The 23,366-nt window shown below is 42.3% G+C and overlaps 1 protein-coding gene across 2 annotated transcripts in view; it reads right to left on the bottom strand.

Annotated features, from left to right (window-relative positions):
- Positions 1-23,366, bottom strand: part of TPCN1 (two pore segment channel 1) — a 1,721,246-nt gene that overhangs the window by 661,653 nt on the left and 1,036,227 nt on the right. For both annotated transcript variants that reach the window (XM_044068445.1, XM_044068446.1), the window contains exon 14: positions 499-543. In XM_044068445.1, coding sequence (XP_043924380.1) covers positions 499-543 — 45 coding nt within the window. The remainder of the gene's footprint in view (positions 1-498; positions 544-23,366) is intronic.

Consider the following 23,366-nt stretch of genomic DNA (forward strand, 5'->3'; position numbering starts at 1 on the left):
AGTGATCATATGTCAAAGCACAGCTTTTCTAGAACTGCAATTGTTGAACACCAACATGTGCTCAATATAGGGTTCAGGGTTGTATAATTATCAAGGTATTAACCTCACAAACACAACATACAGGGTTTGATTCTTACCTTTGAAGAGAAATTGGCTAGACTTAAAATGGACCATAAGGGCAGCTAGCCCAGCACTTAACTATAACAAACAGAATATCATCTCAAGTTCTAAGCTGACTTGGAGATGGCACAATGGTAAAGGTGTTTACCTCACATGCAAGAAGTATATGGATGGATTCTCATCAAGGAAAAATGACTAGGCTTAAAATGGTTCACAAGGACAGACAGCCTAGTACTAAACTATGCACCAATATAGTTTTGTGTAACATAATTTAAAATTTTCAATGCTCTTTGCATTTAATTAGGAGTATCAGGCAATTTCATGTGCTACAAAATAAAAGGGAGCAAATATATATACATAGTAATTAAATGTACTTACACATTGCAAACTGGAATGCCTTTGATTTTGCAAGCATGTTGATCCCTGCACACAAATGAAAATATATTTTCAGATTTCTTAAATCAATGAATAAGGTAGACAAATGAAAAAAATGGAAATAGGTGGTGCTTCTTACTCACATCACTGGCTAGTGACCCACAATAGCTACCAAAAAGCAATGCATGTTGAGGCCACAGGATGAAATCAGACTTAGTACAATCAGTATTATAAATACTAATCTTAATTTTGCAGGCTGCAATGTGAGATAGCTTATTTCCACACTGATGTCCTGTGAATATTTCTTTGACATGGCTAGTTCTACATATGATTCTGCAAATGCATCTCAGCTTTAAAAAGACAAAGTACAACTAACAAGTATAGACTGTCTAAATGGTGACCTGCCTATAAGACACAAAACATATTAGGACGTAACAGATAACATACAGTGGATATAAAAAGTGCACATAACCCTGTTAAAATGCCAGATTTTTGTGATATAAAAAATGAGACCACAATAAATCATTTCAAAATTTTTCCCACCTTTAATGTGACCTATAACCTGTACAATTCGATTGAAAAACAAACAAATCTGTTAGGGAAAAAAATATAAAAAGTAAAAAACGTACAATAAGCTGGTTGCATTAAGTGTGCATACCCTTAAACTAATACTTTTTTGAAGCACCTTTTGATTTAATTACAGCATTCAGTCTTCTTGGGTAGGAGTCTATCAGCATGGCATATCTTGACTTGGCAATATTTGCCCACTCTTCCTTGGAAAAGCGCTCCAAATCTGTCAGATTGTGAGGGCATCTCTTGTGCACAGCCCTCTTCAGGTCACCCCAAAGATTTTCTATTGGATTAAGGTCTGGGCTCTGGCTGGGCCTTCCAAAACTTTAATTTTCTTCAGGTGAAGCCATTCTTTTGTTGATTTGGATGTATGCTTGGGGTCATTGTCATGTTAAAAGGTGAAATTCCTCTTCATCTTCAGCTTTCTTGCAGATGCATGAAGGTTTTAGGCCAAAAGTGACTGGTATTTGGAACTGTTCATAATTCCCTCCACATTGACTAAAGCCCCAGTTCCAGCTGAAGAAATGCAACCCCAAAGCATACTGCCACCACTATGCTTCACTGTGGGGATGGTGTTCTTTTGGTGAAGCGAAGTGTTGTTTTTTCGCCAAACGTACCTTTTGGAATTGTGGCCAAAAAGTTCAACCTTGGTCTCATCAGACCATAACACATTTTCCCACATGCTTTTGGGAGACTTGATGTATTGTTTTGCAAATTTTAGCCCGGCCTGGATGTTTTTCTGTGTAAGAAAAGGCTTCTGTCTTGCAACCCTACCCCACAGGCCAGACACATGAAGAATAAGCGAGATTGTTGTCACATATAGTACACAGCCAGTATTTGCCAGAAATTCCTGCAGCTCCTTCAGTGTTGCTGTATGTCTCTTGGCAGCCTCCCTGACCAGTTTTTCTCTTGCCTTTTCATCAATTTTGGAGGGACATCCAGCTCTTTGCATCGTCACTGTTGTCCCATATTTTCTCCACTTATTGATGACTGTCTTCACTGTGTTCCATGGTATATCCAATGTTGGAAGTTTTTGTGTACCCTTGTCCTGACTGATACCTTTCAACAATGAGATCCCTTTGATGCTTTGTAAGCTCTCTGCGAACAACTGCTTTTGCTGTAGCAGGCAACTAAGTAAATGTTAGGAGAATCCTAGTAGAACAGCTGAACTTTATTTGGGGTTAATCAGAGTCTCTAACTGATGGCAGGTGTGTACCCAAGAAGAGTGAATGTTGTAATTAAAGGAAAAGGTGCTTCAACAAAATAATAGTTTAAGGATGTGCACAGTTATGCAACCAGCGTATTGTATGCTTTTTTATGTTTTATATTTTTTCCCCTAACATATTTGTTTGTTTTTCAATTGAATTGTACAGGTTATAGGTCACATTAAAGGTGGGAAAAGTTTTGAAAAGATTTATTGTGGTCTCATTTTTTTATATCACAAAAACCTGGCATTTTAACAGGGTTGTGTACACTTTTTATATCCACTGTATGTAACAGTGTCAGCCATCTGCAAAGAGGTATACTGTACTGTAATTGTTGGGATTTCTTCCTCTTTGATCTCCAACAAAAAACAGTTCTGATTTTTTTCTTGCTCCTGCAGGTAGGGCAGTGCATGCCTCTGGAAAGAGGATGCTGTAACTTCATGTGGTACGCTATCATGGCATGCTCAGCTCCTGTCATACAGAGTTCAACCTGCATCCACTAAGTAGGCAAATCCTGCAAGACAGAAAACCCAAACTTAAAAAAAAAAACTCAAATATCTGACAAAAAGATAAGCAAAAAAGAAAACAAAAATTACATACTTACATGAATGACTAGAGAATTCTACTGCATGGAGCCCAAGACTGTACAGAGAAAGTGGGATGACAGAAAGGTAATAATAATAATAATAACATTTTCTGTACAAGGCTTCCTTGCAAATCCACTGATACATTGAATACATATTGGACTTTACTGGCCTTTCTACTGTCAGCGGTTTATAAAACTACCAAGCATTAAAAAATAAATTTGTATTGTTGGTCACAGCTGGTGGAAAGCAAAAACCAATGCCTTTGGAGAAGTCCTGCAGTACTAACACGCCTAAGGAAGCCTGACTCCTAAATTCACAGCGTAAGCAATAATGACTGATGAAGGTGTCATCCATTGATCAGGATCCATACTACAAATGCCAGCAAAGCAGGAAATTTTCAAAAAAAAGCAATGCAAGCATCCATGTTCATAGCAGGGTGGTTTCCGACAGTGACATTTTCAACTGCAGTTCTTCAGCTGATGACAAAAAATGTTGCACTAAGCAATCTACTTGGATATGGTTTGTTTAGGCATGTGCAAAGTTCCTTCTCCCTAAACCAAAGGAGATGAACAATTGCACTGTCTTACAAAACCCACAGACTCTTCTTCCGGTACAATCAGAGGTACAGATCCAAGATATGCAAGGTCATGTACGGACTAGTTTAAAGAATCTTCTGAAACAAATATTGGGTAAAAAGAGAAGAAAATCCTAAAGTACACCCAGACTAAGTACAACACTAAATCATTTCTTAAAAAGAGCAGTCTGCAAATCAGAGATCCTTAAGAAGCTGATGGCCAAGAAAATAGTTTTCCAAGAAAAAAAAAATCCTTGCAGTTGCTGAACCTGCAAGTTCAGATGAAAAACAGACACCTTTGTCAGTCATAAAGTTCAAGTCCCAAGCTACTGGATATTGAAATGAGAGTGACAATAAAGATTCCATTAAAAGATCCTTTTATTAAACTAGTACAGAATTAGGTTCATAGGTTCATACTAGGCTATCTGCCCTAGGGCATTTATAAGCCTAGCCAGAGTGTGCTTGGCTTTCGCCACCCATTTTAAATTAATTTTGCTATGCCTTTTTTTGAGGTTAGTATACTGTGCCTCTGTCTAACAGTGACACAGAAGTGATAGCCGGGGTAAAGCTACTATCTCCCATCCACTCATCAAGATTCCTCTTGAAGAGAGTCAATGTGGGACTCTGCCTAACCTGGACTGGGATTTTATTCCAGAGTGAAGGGAGCCTCTGGGTTATGAATCTGTCCCTCCAGCATGTCCTATTTATTTCAGTGCTGAGGTTCAAGTCTCTTGAGCGTGTAGCTCGATGGGATTTGGATTTTCTGAGGTGCAGCATGTCCATTAATTCCGGGTTGGACATGGCTTTATACATCAGGCACAGATCACCTCTGAGCAGGCGGTATGCCACTGAGTAGAGCTGGAGTTTCTTTAACCGGGCAGCATATGGCATCTGTTTGAGCCCTTTGATCCTCTTGGTGAGGTACTTTTAGGGTCTTTCCAGTTGCTGAAGGTGTCTGGTAAGGTACATCCCAAAAGGGGCATTGTACTCAATTATGGGCCTGATGAGGGATGAGTAAAGAGGCACTTAACAGAATTAACAGTTTTCAACTCTACAACTTCATGATGTGTACAGATGCAGGAAAAATGCACTGACAATGGAATAAGAGATTGATTTACAGGAGCCTGATACAAGTCTTGATTACCTGCAAACTGAATGACTCAGGAAACACAGGATACCCTCTCCAAAAGGTGGAAAACCTTGTCCAGTAAGCAGAATGTATACGAGTGAAAATGTTCCTGGAAGCTCAAATCAACTCCAAGATTCCTGAAGGAAAGATTGGCTGATGCAAGAGACCTATAGGAAAAGTCAGTCCCTGAATTAGAGCATCTTCCCTACTGAAGAAGGTTTCCTTGACTTGTGCTAAACTAACTTCATAGGTTCATACTAGGCTATCTGCCCTAGGGCATTTATAAGCCTAGCCAGAGTGTGTTTGGCTTTCGCCACCCATATTAAATTAATTTTGCTATGCCCTTTTTCAAGGTTAGTATACTGTGCCTCTGTCTAACAGTGACACAGAAGTGATACCCGGGGTAAACCTACGATCTCCCATCCACTCATCAAGATTCCTCTTGAAGAGAGTCAATGAGGGACTCTGCCTAACCTGGACTGGGATTTTATTCCAGAGTGAAGGGAGCCTCTGGGTTATGAATCTGTCCCTCCAGCATGTCCTATTTATTTCAGTGCTGAGGTTCAAGTCCCTCGAGCGCGTAGCTCGATGGGATTTGGATTTTCTGAGGTGCAGCATGTCCATTAATTCCGGGTTGGACATGGCTTTATACGTCAGGCACAGATTGCCTCTGAGCAGGCGGTATGCCACTGAGTAGAGCTGGAGTTTCTTTAACCGGGCAGCATACGGCATCTGTTTGAGCCCCTTGATCTTCTTGGTGAGGTACTTTTGGAGTCTTTCCAGTTGCTGCAGGTGTCTGGTAAGGTACATCCCAAAAGGGGCATTGTACTCAATTATGGGCCTGATGAGGGATGAGTAAAGAGGCACGATGACCTCCCCTGATCTAGATGTGAATCCCTTCATGATTAGGTGGGCTATATAAAATGTTTTTCTAACCACTTTGGCCACGTGGTTGTCAAATGAGAGATTGCTATCAACTTGGGTCCCCAGGTCCCTAATTACTTCTTCTGTACTTAATGGATTACCACCTATGTGGTAATTTGTGGGCACTTTGTTTTTGCCAAAGGGGATGACTATACACTTTTTGGCGTTTAGCTTGAGGCCATGGCTCTGCACCAGTTGTCTGTTTCTATGAGGCCCTTTTGGAGGATGCTTGTGTCAGCTGGAGAGTCTACTATGGCGCCCAGTTTGCAGTCATCTGCGAACTTGGTCAGCCGCAATCCTTCCATGTTGGCCTGTACCTCCGAGAAATATATACTGAACAAGAGAGGTCCCAGGACTGAGCCTTGTGGGACACCACTTGTAACTGGTTTGGAGTCTGACATGGCTCCAGCTATTCTAACCATGTGGGTTCTGTCCTTGAGCCAGTTTGCAACCCATCTAGTGACATAGGGGTTTATATTTAAGCTGGTGAGCTTATCTATAATGCCCGAGTGGGGTATTGTATCAAACGCTTTTGCGAGGTCCAGGTAGGCTGTGTGGACCACCTTCCCCTTGTCAATGGCCTTGCTGACTGTTTCAAAGAAATTGACCAGGTTCAAGAGGCAGGATCTGCCCTTAACAAAGCCGAACTGGGTAGGATCCAGTGTCTGCAGGTCCCCAATATCTTTATTTATAAGGTCCATGATGATCCTTTCCATAGCTTTGCAGGCCAAGCTAGTGAGACTTATGGGGCAATAGTTTCCAGGATCTGTTGAGGCACCACCTTTGTGGAGAGGGACCACTGTTGCTGTACGCCACTCTTTGGGTACATATCCTGTAGTAAGGCTGAGATTGAACAGTAGTTTTAGGTTTGGGTTTAGTTCTTCTTGGAGTTCATGTAGGACGCAGCCCGGGACACCGTCTGGTCCCATTGATGCTGTGTTTCTTGCTTTGGAGAGGGCAGCTCTTACCTGAGCATCTGAGATGTCAGGAGGGCAGCACTCTGCGGGATAGATATTAGCCCTTTTGGTGTGGAGGGGGGGGGAGTTTGCACTGAACCTGTCAGCTAGGATGTTGGCAATGTCTGTGGGTTCGGTGTATTTTTTGTCATTTTGGACTAATTCTGAGCATATCTGGGAATTCCCACCCAGGTTCCTAACATAACTAAAGAAAGCCTTGTGATTATCCTTAGTGTCCTGTGCAATTTTTCTCTCGAAGCTGGCCTTAGACGATTTTATGAGTGCCCGTAGTTTTTTGCTAATACTGATCAGAGATGCCTTCCCTTTTTGGGATTTTGCTCTATCATGTAGTAGCTTCCTCCTTCTATTGTATAGTTTGTTTATGGCTGGGGTCCACCAGACAGGACATCTGCCTTTGGAGGACTGGGTCTTGGTTTTATTTGGGATTGCATGATCCATGCATTCCTGAAGGTGTTCATAGAATGCGTTTATAAAGGATTTTGCGGTCTGGGCCGTATTATCCACAGGCCCGGGGGCTTTGAAGGATCCCACCTTGGTTTTGAGGAGTGTGAAATTTGCTTTAGAGAAGTTTTTCACTGTGGTTTTCTGGGCATGGGGTGGGGTCGGGATGTGAATATCCAGTGAGATTAGTTTATGGTCTGATCTTACCAGTGAGGGATACACTTCTGGTCTGGAGCATAGAGTCCCCATGTTGGTGATGATCAAGTCCAGTATGTTTTCCCCTCTTGTGGGAGTGGTAACAAGTTGTTCCATAGCATTTGAGTTTATAAATTCTAGGAACCTTTGGGCTAGGGTGTTGGAGCTAGAGTAATGCTCCCAGTCTATGGTTGGGTAGTTGAAGTCACCCAATATAATGGTGTTTGGAGAGACCTTCATATTTTCCAGTGTTCTCAGGAAGGCCGAATGGGGTTCCTGGGTTTGGGAGGGTGGTCTGTAGCAGGCTATAAACTGGAAGGCAGTTTTACCCACTGTTAGTTGCACATGGATAGTCTCTGATGCTTCGTGCTGTGCCACCAACCTGGAGGTGTGGGTATCTTTGATGAATATTGATACTCCCCCTCCTTTTGTGGTTCGGTCCAAGTTTTGGGCCGAAAAGCATGGTATGAGGTATAACCTGGTAGTGCTGGGGTGCTCTCGAGAGCCTTGAACCAGGTTTCTGTTACTGCACAGATATCGATGTTCTCCATGCTAAGGAGAGTTTCGAGTGCGTGCATCTTGAGGTTTAGACTTCTGGCGTTGAGTAGCATTACTCTTAGTTTATTATCCCTTGTGATACCTATGGAGGTGGGTTTGTCTTTTGAGCTTTGCCTAAAAAAGGCACTATAGGGTAGCAAGAGCCTTTGCCAATATCCGAAAGCCCAGGGGTGACAGGTGCAAGCCGTCCCTAGTGAAGCATCGTGGCTTGTCGAGCATGTCATCCCAGGCTGACAGGCATTGGATCCCCTTTGAATGACACCAATACTTAAGCCAATTGTTGAAATTGATAATCTTGTCTTCATACTGTGGCATCATTCTTGGTGAGGGTAAGATGCTACTCAAGGTCAGGGTCATACTGGCCTGGACTACATGCGCAGAGAGCTCCTCTATGTCTCTTTTCATGTAGTCCAGGGAGGTACGTCTCAGGTCATTCACACCAGCATGGACAATGACTGAGTCATATTTGTACTTGCCTTGGAGTGACCTGAGTGCTTGTGTTATGTGGCGGATCCTAGCGCCCGACAGGCAGCTCACCGTGACCTTCTCCTTGTTCAGCCTGGTGAGTGGGACGTCAGTGTGCCTGATGATAGAGTCACCTATTACAAGTGTATCAGGTGTGTTGTTTAGCCTTTAGGGCTGTGACTGTTCGGCACACTGGCTTTGTGAGCTATGTGTTGCACGTGTTTTGTTTTGGGGTAGCGGTTGCTTGGGTGTCTGCTTTGGAGGACTCTGCTGCTTAGGCAGATTTTTATTTACAGCCTCCAAGTATGTTTTTGTGTGTTTATGTGTTTGGTTTGCTGTCGTGGTAGGTCTATGTGAGACTGGAATTGTAGTGAGTGTGGTTTCCTTCTCCTCCTGACTGGTTACACCAGTACTGAGTTGAGAGAGCTTAGCCTCCAGTTTGGCTATATGGTTGCATCTCTCACATGTGTTGGAATTTGTTGGGAGAAGGAGAGGGTTGTCTGTGTACATGAGGCAGTTGTAACATTGCCTCAGGATTCCCAGATTCACCAGCTGGACTGGAGAGGAGATTGACAACTGACCTTTGGACATGCTAGAATAGTATTGGGAATTTCTTTATAATTGAAAAAAATGGCCAATGGGGAGCAAGGTACTCCAGGGGGAGTTTGTGAGGGTGTAGTGCTTTTAATTTTTTAGTGCTGACTTATATAATTGTTTTAGTGAGCAAGTGCCAGGTAACTTAAATGCAAAAATGACAAACAGTAACTTTCTTTCAAGTGAAACAAGGAAATAAGTACATTAAGCAATGCAGATATCACTAGGGATCCACAGCTAGCTTCATGTACAGCTAGGGGCCCAAATCATATCAAACCATATCAATCTTGCTCATCAGCACTTAAGAAATAATTTTTGGTATTTATTTTTATGGATTTCAGTGATACAGTACAGAATCTGGCAAAACAGAGGAAAAATGCATGGGAGCCTTCACAGCCATGACAGACAAGGAATATTTCTATCATCAACACCCTCCTTTTCCTACTGAACTAAGCAGAATAGGATGAGGAATGGGAAGAACACTTTCTTTCATGTGGTTAACACATCAATTTTCAGACTCCCCACTTCAAGAAAATCCTTGGCTAGATAATTCAAACTACAGGACAGTGATGCAGTTGTGACTTGGCACATCTCATAGTGCACCTACTTCAGTGGGGCAATGAAAGGCTGTCAAAGTGAAGTACAGTTGTGTACACTTACCATAAATGTAGATATTTGAGTATATTCACTGTTGCAGTCATTACATTTGGAGTTATCTGCTTGCAAGTAGCCCTCAGTCGGCCTGATTAACAATTTCTTGGGTCCTGCGTCAGTTGCTGTCCCTTCTTCCATGACGTCAGGTCGTCAGCGGTATAAAACATGCAGCCGACGTCATTACATCAGTTTTTCTTGCCCCAGATGTCAGGTGCCCCCCTAATGTGAAGCAATTAAATCTATAAATATACAAGGTTATACCTCAAACAAAAAAGCAAATACACCAAAAAGCTTTTAAGCACTGAAAAGGAGAGAAGAGGTATAGCCAAACGAAGTCAGGGGGCTGAAGGGAGGGTAACCAGGACTGCAACAGTGAATAAACTCGAACATCTACATATATGGTAAGTGTACACAACTGTACTATGTTCTTCATGTTTCATTACACTTGAGTAGATTCCCAAAGCTAAGGATGGGAGGAGGAATTTAGATAGCATTAAGACCATCTATAATGCCCTGCAAAACTGCAGTGGTAAAGTCAGCTCTGGATTTAGAGAAATTGGCAAATGGTAATGCTTGGTGAAAGTATGAACAGAACTCCAGGTAGCAGCTTCTAGGATGTCCCCGGTAGGTACGCCTCTGAGAAAGGCTGTAGAGGTAGATGCAGCCCTGGTTGAGTGGGATCTGATCCCCTGTGGGATAGGTTTTCCATGGTGCTTATAGCAGAAGTGAATGCAATGGCCTAGCCAATTGGAGATAGTTTGCTTTGAAATAGCCTTCCCCTCTGTCCCTGCAGCAAATGCCACCAGCATTTGTTCAGATTTCCTTTGAGGTTTAGACCTGTCCAAGTAGAATCTAAGTTGTCTGTGCACATCTAAGGAGTGCAGTATCCATTTCCTTTTGTTCTGTGGATTAGGAAAGAAGGTAGGCAAATGAATGGACTGATAAAATGCCACACTGGATACCACCTTTGGCATGAAAGAGGGACTGGTCCTGAGGGACACCCTGTCCGCATGAAAGATGATGAAAGGCTCCACTGCCAAAAGGGCCTGTAATTCAGATACCCTTCTTGCTGAAGTGATGGCTAAAAGGGAAGTTGTTTTCCAAGAAAGGAATTTTAAATCTGCAGTAGCAGCTGGCTCGAAAGTAGGAAGGGTGAGTTTCTCCAATACAAAGTTAAAGTCCCAGGCTGGAGTTGGAGCTCTCCTGGGCAGTCGTAAATTGTTGGCCCCCCTGAGGAACTGCTTAAGCAGTGGAAGAGAGAAGAGGGGAGGTTCTGTGTTATAATGAGCTGAAATGTCTGAGGCGTGAATTTTTATTGAGGAAAAAGACAGGCCCTTGTGAAGCATCTCAGTTAAGTATTGTAAAATCTGAGGTAAATTGGGCACTGGTGTGCTCATCCCTTGAGACTGCTTCCAGGCACAGAATCTTTTCCATTTTTCAGCATAAGATTTTCTAGTACTAGGCCTCCTTGCCTCTAAAATGACATCCATCACTGGTTTACTGAGGGATGGTAAAGGAGAGCTTAGGTAATTAGCCAGGCTACTAGGTTCAGTATTTGAAGCTGAGGGTGCAGAATCTGGTTCTCCTGCTGAGACAGCAGGGTAGTAGTCTGAGGCAGGTGCCATGGGGCCAACAGTGACACACTGCGCAGGGGGGGGGGGTACCAGTGATGGCATGGCCAAGGCTGGTGCAATCAAAATCATCACTGGTTTGACTTGTTTGATCTTTAGTAGTACTTTGGAGAGCAGAGGCAGAGGAGGAAAGGCATAAACTGTTTTTCCAGCTGAAGGACACAGAATCCACTTTCCAAGCTTGTCTAAGGGGAGTCCTTGCACAAAATTTCCAATTGATAGTTCTGTGGGGAGGCAAATAGGTCTATATCTGGGGTCTCCCATTTGCTTGTCAACATGTTGAAAATCCTTGGTTCCAGTTTCCCACTCGTGTGGGTCCATGAGGGTTCTGCTTAGTCCATCTGCCAGTGTATTTAGTTTTCCTGGCAGGAACTGAGCTTGTAGATGTACTTGGTAGTGCAAGGCTGTGCTCCACAATGCCATGGCTAGTCTGCAGAGGGGGTAAGAATGTTTATGTACCACATAACAATGGTGTTGTCCGTCTTTACCATTAATTGCCCTAGAAGAATGTGGTCCTTGAAGGCTGTCAGATCATTCTGTACAGCTAACATTTCTTTATGATTGATGTGAAGGTGCATTTGAATTGGGTTCCATTTGCCCTGAATGCAATTCCCTGCCAGGTGCGCCTCCCCCGCCCATGCATAGTCTGATGCGTCTGTTGTTATGGTTTGGGCAGCAGAGGATAGTATGAATGGTAGTCCCTTGTTTTGGTGGCAGGCCTCTGCCCACCAAAGAAACCCTAGGCGTAGACAAGGAATGATAGGAATCTTTGCTTCTAGATCCTGAGGATGTTGACACCATAGGCTTTTTAGATACCACTGTAGTTTCCGCATATGCAGTCTTGCATATGGAATTAGAAGAATGCAGGAGGCCATGAACCGCAAGGCTTGTAGTATTTGCCTTGCAGATAGCAGGGTTTTTGTGACCAATTGTTTGAAGTAGGTTGTCAAGTGAATTTATTTCTCTGGCGTGAGGAAAGCCATCTGGGAAGTTGTATTCAAGCTTGCTCCCAGGAATATAATTTGTTGACAGGGTACCAGGTGTGATTTCTTTTCGTTTATGGTGTACCCCAGACAAGTTAGCACCCTCTGCACAAAAGCCAGATGATTCAAAAGTATGTCCTGGTTTTCTGCCTGAATTAGACAATCATCCAGGTATTGGTATATTTGAATATTTCTTTGCCTGCAAAATGCAATGACTTGAGCTAGGCACTTTGTGAATACCCTGGGCGCAGTAGATAATCCAAAGGGCAGTGCAGAGATCTGATAGTGTGTGTAGCCTGCTTTGAAGCGTAGGTATCTTCTGCAAGATTCCCTGATTGAGATGTGCAGGTATGCTTTCTTTAAATTTAGTGTTGCCAACCAGGCATCTTTGCTTAGCATAGGAAGCAACTGCTGAAGAGTCAGCATCTTGAATTTTGGAATCACGAAAAAGGTGTTTAGAGTAGGCAGGTCCAGGATAGGACGCCATGAATTGTCTTTTCTGGTTACCAGGAAAAATCTCGAGTAGAAACCTTGTCCCTTTTTCTCTTCTGGTACCAACTGAATAGCCCCTATGCTTAAGAGAGAGATTACTTGGCTTTTGGGCCTCTGCCCACTGCTTTGGAGGTAGATCCGGCCAACTGCTTGGAATTGATGACATGTGGAAGTGAAATCTGTATCCTTGGGACACTATATTTAAAACCCATTTGTCCTGGGTAATGAGTCCCCAGTTCTTTGCATGAAGTGCAATCTTTCCCCCCCAAAGGGGCAGTCAGTTGAGAAGTGCTTGGAAGTTTTAAAAAGAAGTCATTGAGACAGTTTACCACAGGGGGGAGTTCTATTACTCCCAAATTTGGAAGTGGAGGCCCCCCACTGCTTAGTCCTGTGTGTCCCCTGAGACTGAAGCCTGGGTGCTCTGCTGGATCTGGGTTTGGACTGAGAAGGTCTGGAAGAGGCAGGAAAGGGCCAGTTCTTAAAAGGCCAATGCCTACTAAATCTTGGAAGTTGTTTTCCTCCATCTTTTTAAGAACTTCTTCTGCCTTGTTGCTAAACAGGTGGCCCTGATTAAGGGAGCATCCAGTAATTTCGCTTTAACATGATCTGGCAAGGATTGCTCCTTAAGCTAAGCATTACTTCTAAGTACAGACCCAGTTACCACAGCCCTGCAAGATGCCTCTAGTGAATCAAAACCACAGTGCAATGTATGTTTACCAACTTGTTCAGCAGAATGCATAAAATCCTGTAAATCCTTATTTTCAGCACAATCAGGAGTCAACATCATTTTCTATTTAAGCTATCCAATAATATGCTGCTGATACTTCAACATATGAAACTGGCAATTCAAGGCCCTAATGGCCAAAGTAGCAGAAGTGTATACCTTCTTACCCCATCCATCTAGCGCCCTGGAGTCTCTATCAGAGGGGGTAGGATTTTTGGCAGTAGTAGCTTTAAGGCCCTTGGGTCCCTATGAAATGGTTTCAGGATCCGCAGTAGGATTTTTGAAAAGGAACTTGTGAGAGTCAGGAACCCTGTAATATCTATCAGGTTTTCTGGAAGCAGGAGGTAAAGAGTCAGGGGCCATGCTAGATTCCGAAAAGACATCATCAACAATGTCCAGTACAGGAGGTATAGCTAAAGGCCTGTGCTGGGGCAGGAGAAAGAAATCCCTAAGCCTCTTTTTAGAATCAGAGAAATCCTGACTTTCCCAAAGAAAAGCTCCCTGAGAGTATGCAAGGTTTCACCAAAAGAGAAATCCTCTGGTGGGCGGGAGCAGAGGGAATAGAGTCCTCAGCATCAGAATCCTCATAGGTAGATAAGGGTAAATCCTGGTCATCAGAGGAAACAGAAATTTCAGAATCCTGGTCAGAAGTATCATAAGCAAACTCAGTCCTAGGTCTCTTAGAGGGGAAAGGTTGGCTTCCCCTGATTTAAGTAATAAGGTCTTCAGTCATTCTTATCATTTGCTCTTTAGGCATAGACACCTGACCATGCGGTCTGGGTGTCAGTTCTCTAGGCATGGTTCGAGTTTTAGGCCTTGAAGAAGAAGATGGCGCCAGTTTAATATGCAAGTCAGTAGGCCTGAATACACCGTCAGAAGCCGGTGCCTGCACAGCGGCTCCTGACCCATCCAAGGTAGAGACATCTGCAGGTTCCACAGTTGAAGCATCTCATGGCATACCGGACTCTGAATGGGTCTCAGTAGAGGCCTACGAATCTGAAGTAGCTGGTATCAGGGGCTGCGAAAGTGCCTCACTGAGTACCAGCAAACTGGGTGGCCTGTCTCTGTCTTTATCTTTGCGTTTCTTCGGAATGTCAGTAGTCGGATGGCTTACCGAAGATAAATCAGGATAATTGAACCAAGCACCAAAAAATTTAGAAGCGCAAATATACCGATGACGGATAGTTCGTGGTTTAAATAAGGCACAAAACTGACAGCGAGGTATGTCATGGTCAGGGCCTACGCAAGGAATACAGTATGAATTAAAATCTTTATGAGGTATTTGCTTTCCACAAGAAATGCAATTATTTACTTTTACTGACATCGATTTAGAGCAAGAAAAAGTTTCCCCAATGGGGTACTTAGCTTTTAGTTGAAGACTTTGGTTCTGAAACTGTAAACGAAAATTTCAGGAGTCGGCCGACAGGCACTTGCGAACTGCTTCTGCTTTGGGCACCGAACGGCAAGTAAGACTGATGTAATGGCGTCGGCTGCATGTTTTATACCCCTGATGACCTGACATCATGGAAGAAGAGACAGCAACCGATGCAGGACCCAAGACTTTGTTAATCAGGCTGACTGAGGGCTACCTGCAAGCAGATAACCCCAAATGTAATGACTGCAACAGTGAAACACGAAGAACATCTGCTCAGTCTCTGGACCGGAGTCAGACCTGCAACAAATTTCTAAACTAGAGGAAAAAAGCAGATGCTCATTTGCTTGCTCATATATCACATCTCAGCCTGGCTGACTGTGACCAAAGAAGGAGGATTCTTGCCCTCAACTCCACTTCTACAATTTTGAGGATAAAAGGTGCTGCCTGCAGCAGCAGCTGTTTTATGTAAAGCCTCCAGCACATTTCTGGAGTGGGGGCACTGACCTTAAGCAAGGAAGGACTCCAGATGAGCTTCTAAATCTACAAGCAAAGCATCCATTGTCAGGATCTGTGTGGGAATCAGCTGCATGAATGGAAAGCCCCAACGGAGGTTAGTGCTGGGAAATGTCAAATTATTAGAGCCCAGTGACAAGGGTCTGACATTAATAAGACCACAAGAGTGTTAATGACTTTGCAACCACTAACACCTCATTAGTCTATACAGTAGAGAGTCGATTATCCAAACATCAGTTATCCGAACAGACAATTATCCGAATGCAGCCTTCCAAAGTTTTCGAGTATGAAAAATCATAAAGTCTGAATATGTAAGCATTATATATATATATATATATATATATATATATATATATATATATATATATATTCACTTCTGTGTGTTTTTTGAGCTTTTAGCCTGAATATCTGTGAAAAATATTCTTTATTGTCCACTGGAATCACTCAGTGGTTGAAAAGCGTATTCACTGCATGCAGAAAAAAAACAAGATTTTAGAAGGTTTTTTTTTACCTGGTTCAATGTATGTTTGATTATCCGAACAGTTTGACTGTCCAGACTACCCTAGGTCCCAATTAGTTTGGATAATCGACTCTTTCCTGTACCACATATACATCTGCCTTGTAAGACCCTCCTTGAGCTATTAATTATGCAAATAAAACTGCTTACAAAAGATTGTTGTCACCATAAGGCCCAAGTAGAAGAGGAAGGGCAGAGTTGGGATTACACTCTGATTACACCCAGAGTGCGGAAGCTATGTCTACCTCTACCCTTCCACGGGCAGAATGACATGCAGTAAAGACTATTCAATTCTGCCACAGTGAATGAAGTCTTCTAATTGAGAACTGTAGATGAATGTTTTCTTGTTTAGTTAAACACTTAAGGCCTGAACTTACCAATCCAAGGACGATATCAGGAAGACCATCAATGAAGAAGCCAGAAACCAATCATCCTGGAAGTTGAAAACAAAGCCCCTTCTCTTACTAAGCCTCTGCCACCACATCTATTACCTTGGTAAATACTTTGGAAGAGGAGAAGGAACCAAATGGTAACAACCTGCACTGAAAATGAAGCCATCCGAATCAAATCAAAGGTGCATCCTATGAGTGAGGACTTAAGACAGACATCCATCATGGCTAACAGCATTAAAGTGGTGCCCTGCAGGAGCAGAAGCATGACCCCCCTGAACAATCACCATCCAGAACTTGATATATCAGATGAGCTCAATAAAGAAATTGATATCCAAGATGAAACAGAAGTCCCACTCAAAATAAAGAAAAAAAAAGGAAAACAATATTTACAAACCAAGTCAAAAGCACAAAAACTAAATACCAAAAGTAAGCCCCAAATCCAGGAGCCGGCAGGGCAAAGCTAATCACAGTGGTGTAATCCAAGGCACAATCCAATATACAGTCACTAAGAAGTTGCAGAGACCGGTTGAACACCAGAAACACTTTATTCAGCTACAACAGCAAGTGTTTTCATCTCTGTCAGTTCAGAGACTTTATCAAGATAAAAGACAGCACAGGAGGCACACAATATATATACCCAACCCCAATTAATACCTCATGCAAGACAATTAAACCAATTAGTCCTGCAGAAGCCTTATACCCCAGCTAAAAAAATATCATTTTAAAAGTTTTTTACATCATCCCTGAAAAGTATGCAAGAAGAAAACATCCATCAGTCAGCCCTCCTAATAAAGGCAAGTCCGATGGTATATAATAATAACCCACACAAAAAATAAATATTAATTAAAACCTACCACAGGAGCATCAGTTACTAAACAGGTAATAAAATGCATTTTATACATCCAAAAAGAAATAAAAATACAAGTAAAAAAATACAAGTAAAAGATCACACAGAGTCAGATAAGGCAGTCATCTTTCAACAGGCCTCAACTTTAAAAAACTGACTAAAGAAAACATGTCAGTCAAGCCTGGCAAGTAAGTTGCATTTGATCTTAACTGCCATAATGCCTCAATTCTTTCCAATTGCAAGGGCCATGGACCCCCCCCCCAGATCCCGCCTTAGCATATAAATAATGACAAACTTAAAAGAGTGACCGCCATGATCAATGCAGTGCCTAGCTAGGGCATTAGTTTTATTTTTCAACCTGATGTCCCTCACATGCTAGTAGATTCTATACCGGAGTTTCCTCTCAGTTTTCCCTACATAGAAACTGGGGCATTGCATACAGACCGTACAATATACTACCCTCTCAGATTGACAAGTAAACCTACCACCAAGTCTGAGAAGTTGGCCATTAATGGTCACCATTGACCCTTCCAAGATATATCCACACTGGCTGCAGGCCCCACATTTTCTCATAGTGCCTTTTACCAGTTAACCTTTAGAATTTTTAATAACATTTTTCAAACATCTGCCCTTCCTATACACAATAACCGGGGCAGTACTAATACATTTCCTCATCTCTTCACAAGAGGACAAGATGACTCCGTTTTTAAATAAAATATCAACAATTTGCTGACTGTCAGAGCTGAAAGTTGTGATAAAGGCTGACCTAAAATTTCTTTCAGTCCCAAAATCCAATTTACCACTCCTAATTATACAAGTAGATACCTCTGGAGGTTCAGTGCCTGACTACATTGGTTCAACACGGTCATGGGTTACTTCTTCCCTAGATAGAATAGCTTGAAAATGACCCCTTTCCCTCTTGTTAACAACCTCCATCATGACCTCCTGGATTATAGTAGGGGGATACCCTCTCGTCAAAAACATAGCCTTCAGGGTATCGCACTCATTCAAGAATGACTCAAAGAGCAACACCATGTGTGCCGCCCTCACAAATTGCCCCTTGATAACTGCCTTTTTCTGTTTGAAAGGGTGTGAGCTACTGAAGTGCAAGAAGCTGTTCGAGTAAGTTTCCTTTCTAAATATCTCAGCAATAAAGGACCTAGAAACGGTGTCCTTAATTAGTTTCACATCCAAGTAGGGAATCTCATTTGTCCCAACCGTGTGTGTGAATCTCAAAAAAGCAGTTGACTGGTTGATATTTATTTATTTATTGGCATTTGTTAACCGGGTTAGTCCATCTGGGTTTGTGACCCATTGTCAGTGGAGACCCGAGGAGAAAAGCTCAGAGAAGAAAAATACAATTTAAGAATAAACAGTTTAAAAATAAATGCAAGGACAGTTTTACAATTCCATAAGTAATAGCTGACATATGGAGATATTACAGAGAAAAAATACTTAAATCAAGAGAAAACACTAATTCTAATACTGTAGAGTACCAAAGTATATACAATATGTACAAAAAAATAAAAAATAAAAAGCATTCAGGCAGAATATATTTAGACCTACCATCTGTAATAACTGATATATCTAGATATGAGACACACTAATTCTAGTACTGTAAAGTACTTGAAATATATACAATATGTACAACAGAGAAATATTCAACAGATATGTTTAGACAAACATTGTGCAAGTAGGCATATACTACGCTGAGGAGAGCCTGCACAGAAGGAAATAAATGAAGGAGTAGGAGTTAAGTTGGGGTTTGACAGGGGCATGTTTTGGAGTTAAGTAAATGAAGTTTAAGCTTCTCCTTGAAGTGAGATGGATGTACAATGCTACAAATGTCGCTAGGAAGTTGGTTCCAAGCTTGGGCCATAGAGTACCTGTAAAGGAGTTTACCTACTGCTTTTTTGGGATAGTATATTTGTAGTAGTTGCTGATTTGATGTCCTAAGGGTACGGGGTGGAGAGTACTTAGTAATGAAGGAAGACAGAGCAGGTCATGCTAGAGGTTTATGGACTACAGTGTGTAACATTTGCAGTTGGGCTAGTAACAATAAATGTGGGAATTCAAGCCATTTGAGAGTGTTTAGAGATATGCAGTGATGAGTATCAAAGGCAGAGTTAGTAATAAATCAAGCTATCTTATGATAAGTCTGCTGGAGTTTGTTTAAGATAGTAGTTTGAATATGGGTGAGCACGGGAGCAGAAAAGAGAAGGGAAGGGAGGAGGAGGGCTTGAGCAAGGGTGAGTTTGGAATTAGTTAAGAATTTCTTATGGCGATATAGTAAACCAAGCTTTTGGTTTGTCTTTTTTATACATTGTAGAATGTGCAAGTTAAATTTGAGTTCATCATCAATGATGACCCTCGGAGTTTAGTGTGGGATTCTGGTTGAATAGTAGTGTTATTTGAGGATGTAATGGCAAAGGAAGATTTATGGTGGGATAATGATTGAGGGAGGAATAGTACGAGTTTGGTCTTTTTTGGGTTAAGGATGAGGAGACTGCTAGATAACCAGTGTTCGGTAGCTAGGAAGACTTGTTGTGTGAGATCTTGGAGTATGGAGATGTTATTTGAGGTAGTAATGAGCGTAGAATCATCTGCATATTGGATGAGGGAAGATGTATTACAAGCTGTATGAAGATCATTGGTGGACATATTAAAGAGAAGGGGCCCTAGGATGGAGCCTTGTGGAACCCCAGTTGGGACAGATAGGAAAGGAGAGGAAGAGGAGAGCCACTTTACTGTTTGTTGCCTGCAGGATAAGTAGCTAGAGAACCAGGCAAGGGAGGAGGAACTCATATTGAGGTTAGCAAGTTTGGATAGTAGGAGAGGGTGGGAGACTGTATCAAAAGCTTTAGATAAATCAAGGAAGAGACAATATACCAGTTTGTTATTATCAAGGGCTTCAGCAATTGTATGAGTGAAAGATAGGAGGGCAGTAGTTGTGCTGTGTTTAGGATGGAAGCCATGATGGGTGGGAGTTAGAAGGTTGTGTTCAAGAAGGTAGTTGAGAGTGGATGCATTTTTCAAGAATCTTAGAGAGGGGGGATAAGATGGCTACAGGTCTGTAGTTAGAGGGGTCAGTTGAGTTTCCACCTTTATGCAAAGGAATAGAGTAAAAAGATTTCCATGATATAGGGACAGTAGCCTCCTGTATAGATCTGTTTATAAGTATGGATACTGGGAAGGCAATAGAATCAGCAGCAAGTTTAAGGAAAGAAGGAGGTAGGTTATCAGTGGAGGGATAGCAGGGTTTGAGTTTCAGGAGAAGTGACCTGATGTAGGAAATGGAAACAGGGTGCAAAGAAAAAGGTGGGTTTTTGGATGGTTTGGGAGGGTTTGGCAGAGGAGTAGAATTGCTGGTGGGAGCCATGTGTGATTTAATAGCATCAATTAAGTGGTTATTGAGTAGAACAGTTGTTTCAAGAGATGATGAGTTTGGGTGGGGGGGGGGGTTGCAGGGGAGCCAGGGGGAAGAATATTACTAATGAAGGCCCAGAACTTTTGAGGGTTGGTTTTGTTATTAAGTTGGGCAATGTTATAGTAAGACCTTTTGTCATTGTTGGTGTGCTTTTTGACAAGATTTCTCAGGTGTCTATAGCTATGGAGTAGGGGTAAGTCCTTAGATTTAGTCCATGCTTTCGAAGCTTTGTCTTTTTCTAGCATTAGGGACTTTGTTTCTTTTGAGAGCCAGGGAGCATACTTGGATTTTAGTCTGATCTTTCTAGAGGGGGCCAGTGAGTTAAGGGTGTCCAGGAAAACATTATTAAATCTATGTATGGCATCATTTAAGGGATATGTCTGAGGATGGACCAGTCTATGGAAGATAAAATAGAGTTAAATTGGACGAGATCGAAGTTAGAGAGTTTGCGGCAGACTCTATAGATGTGGGATTTGGGAAGTTGGGAGGGGACACGAAGGACAGAGATGGGTAGGTGGTCGCTAAGTTGGTCAGGGTGTGTTGTAGGGTTGAGGTATATTTGAGGGGAATTACTGAGTATCCAGTCAATTATTGAGCAAGACTGTGGGTTTTTGTGGTAATGAGTTGGAGATGATGTAAGTTGTTTAAAGCATGGAGGTTAATACTAAGTTGGGGAGAGTCTATTTTCAGTTTGGACCAGTCAATGTTGACATCACCCAAGATGAGGGTTTTGTATGGAATGTTGAGAGAAAACCAGGATAGGATAGTTTCAAGGATTGCTAAGTTGTTCCCAGGAGGGATATAGATAGAAGCAATAACTAGTTTCTTATGGGGGCCTAGGTAGCAGTTTAGTGCTATGAGTTCAGCAGGATAGAAGTTAGGTAAGGGTGTGGGTAGTGGGGAGAGGTTGAGAGTGTTTTTGTATAGGATGGCAACACCACCTCCTTTTTTAGATAACCTATCTGAGTGATAGATGTTATAGCCTGGTGGGAGTATTTCATTATTTGAGATATGTGGCTTCAACCATGTTTCTGATAATGATATAATGTGAGGGTTAGTGTGGGCAACCCATGCATGGAAGTCAGTAGTTTTGCTGGATAGGCTTTGGATGTTTAGGGAATATATGGATAAGTGATTAGTGGAGGTAGAGTTTGTGGGAGTTAACGGGGAGGGAGAGATTTTTACCTGGTGGGGAGTGGTTAAGAGAGGTGAAAGGTTATGATATAAGTCAAAAACTCACCAACTAGCTCAGATGGGCCATCCCACAAAATAATGATATCATCCAGGTAATGGACATAAATCTTACAAAAGATTTTTTTTCTTGCATACTTTGCAGGGATGATGTAAAAACCTGTTAAAATATTTTTTTTAGATGGGGTATAAGCCTTCTGCAGAACAATATTTACCTTTCAGTGTAGAGAGAAAAAACAAGGTCTACTACAAAGTACATTCTGAGTTTTTTAAGAGCTCTGAGGAGACCATCTGGTACCTTTGCTGGACTATTTCTGGAAGACAACCTAACAGCAGTAAAACAAGGCCATCTATGAATATGTTCAGAGCTTAGTGGTCCATGACAACAGCTCTCCGAGTCAGGGCAAACTCTCAGAACCAGCCTCTCATGTGTAGCACTGAAAACCAGCCATGGCTGTGATAAAGGCTTTGATCCTCCTCAAAGGTATAGACAGTACAAATACAGAAGACAGAGATAAAAGTAATTTAGGAAGTGCATGGGGAAAACTACAGTGATGATACAGAGGCTGTAAAAGAGAAGAGCAGGAGCCTGCACTATCTTGTTTGAGTAAAGATGAACTGGCAACACTAACAGCAGCTAATGCAGTAAAAGAAGGAAAGTATAGTTGTGTACACTTACCATAAATGTAGATGTTTGAGTGTATTCACTGTTGCAGTCATTACATTTGGGTTATCTGCTTGCAGGTAGCCCTCAGTCGGCCTGATTAACAAAATCTTGGGTCCTGTGTCAGTTGCTGTCCCTTCTTCCATGACGTCAGGTCGTCAGGGGTACAAAACATGCAGCCGTCACCATTACGTCAGTTTTTCTTGCCCCAGATGTCAGGTGCCCCCCTAATGGGAAGCAATTAAATATAAAAGTACAAAGATATGCCTCCAACTAAAAAGCAAATACACCAAAAAGGCTTTTAAGCATAGCAAAGGAAAGTAGAGGTATAGTCAAAAGAAGTTAGGGGGCTAGAAGAAGGGTAGCCAGGACTGCAACAGTGAATACACTCGAACATCTACATTTATGGTAAGTGTACACAACTGTATTATGTTCTTCGTGTTTCACTGTTGCAGTCATTACATTTGGGTAGATTCCCAAAGCTATGGCTGGGAGGAGGAATTTAGATAGCAATAGGGCCAGCTATAAGGCCCTGCAAGACTGCAGTGGCAAAGCCAGCTCTGGATTTAGAGAAAACTGGCAAATGATAATGCTTGGTGAAAGTATGTACAGAACTCCAGGTAGCAGTTTCTAGGATGTCCCTGGTAGGGATGCCTCTAAGAAAGGCTGTAGAGGTAGATGTAGCCCTGGTGGAGTGAGGTCTGATCCCCTGGGGGATAGGTTTTCCATGGTGCTTATAGCAGAAATTAATGCAATGGCTTATCCATTTAGAAATGGTTTGCTTTGAAATAGCCTTCCCCTCTGCCCCTGCAGCAAATGCCACCAGCAGTTGTTCAGATTTCCTTTGAGGTTTGGTCCTGTCTAAGAAGAATCTAAGTTGTCTGTGCACATCTAAGGAATGCAGTATCCGTTCCCCTTTATTGTGTGGATTGGGAAAGAAGGCTGGCAAATGAATGGACTGATTAAGAGCCACACTGGATACCACCTTGGGCATGAAGGATGGATTGGTTCTGAGGGACACCCTGTCCGCATGAAAGATGATGAAAGGCTCCACTGCCATAAGGGCCTGTAATTCAGACACCCTTACAGCTGAAGTGATTGCTAAAAGGAAAGCTGTTTTCCAAGAAAGAAATGTTAAGTCTGCAGTAGCAGCTGGCTCAAAAGGAGGTAGAGTGAGTTTCTCCAAGACAAAGTTAAGGTCCCAGGCTGGGGCTGGAGCTCTCCTGGGTGGTCTCAAATTTT

This window comes from Protopterus annectens, chromosome 4.part0 (genome assembly GCF_019279795.1).
Source record: "Protopterus annectens isolate FY-2018-M chromosome 4.part0, PAN1.0, whole genome shotgun sequence".
In the NCBI taxonomy this organism is placed as follows: domain Eukaryota; kingdom Metazoa; phylum Chordata; order Ceratodontiformes; family Protopteridae; genus Protopterus; species Protopterus annectens.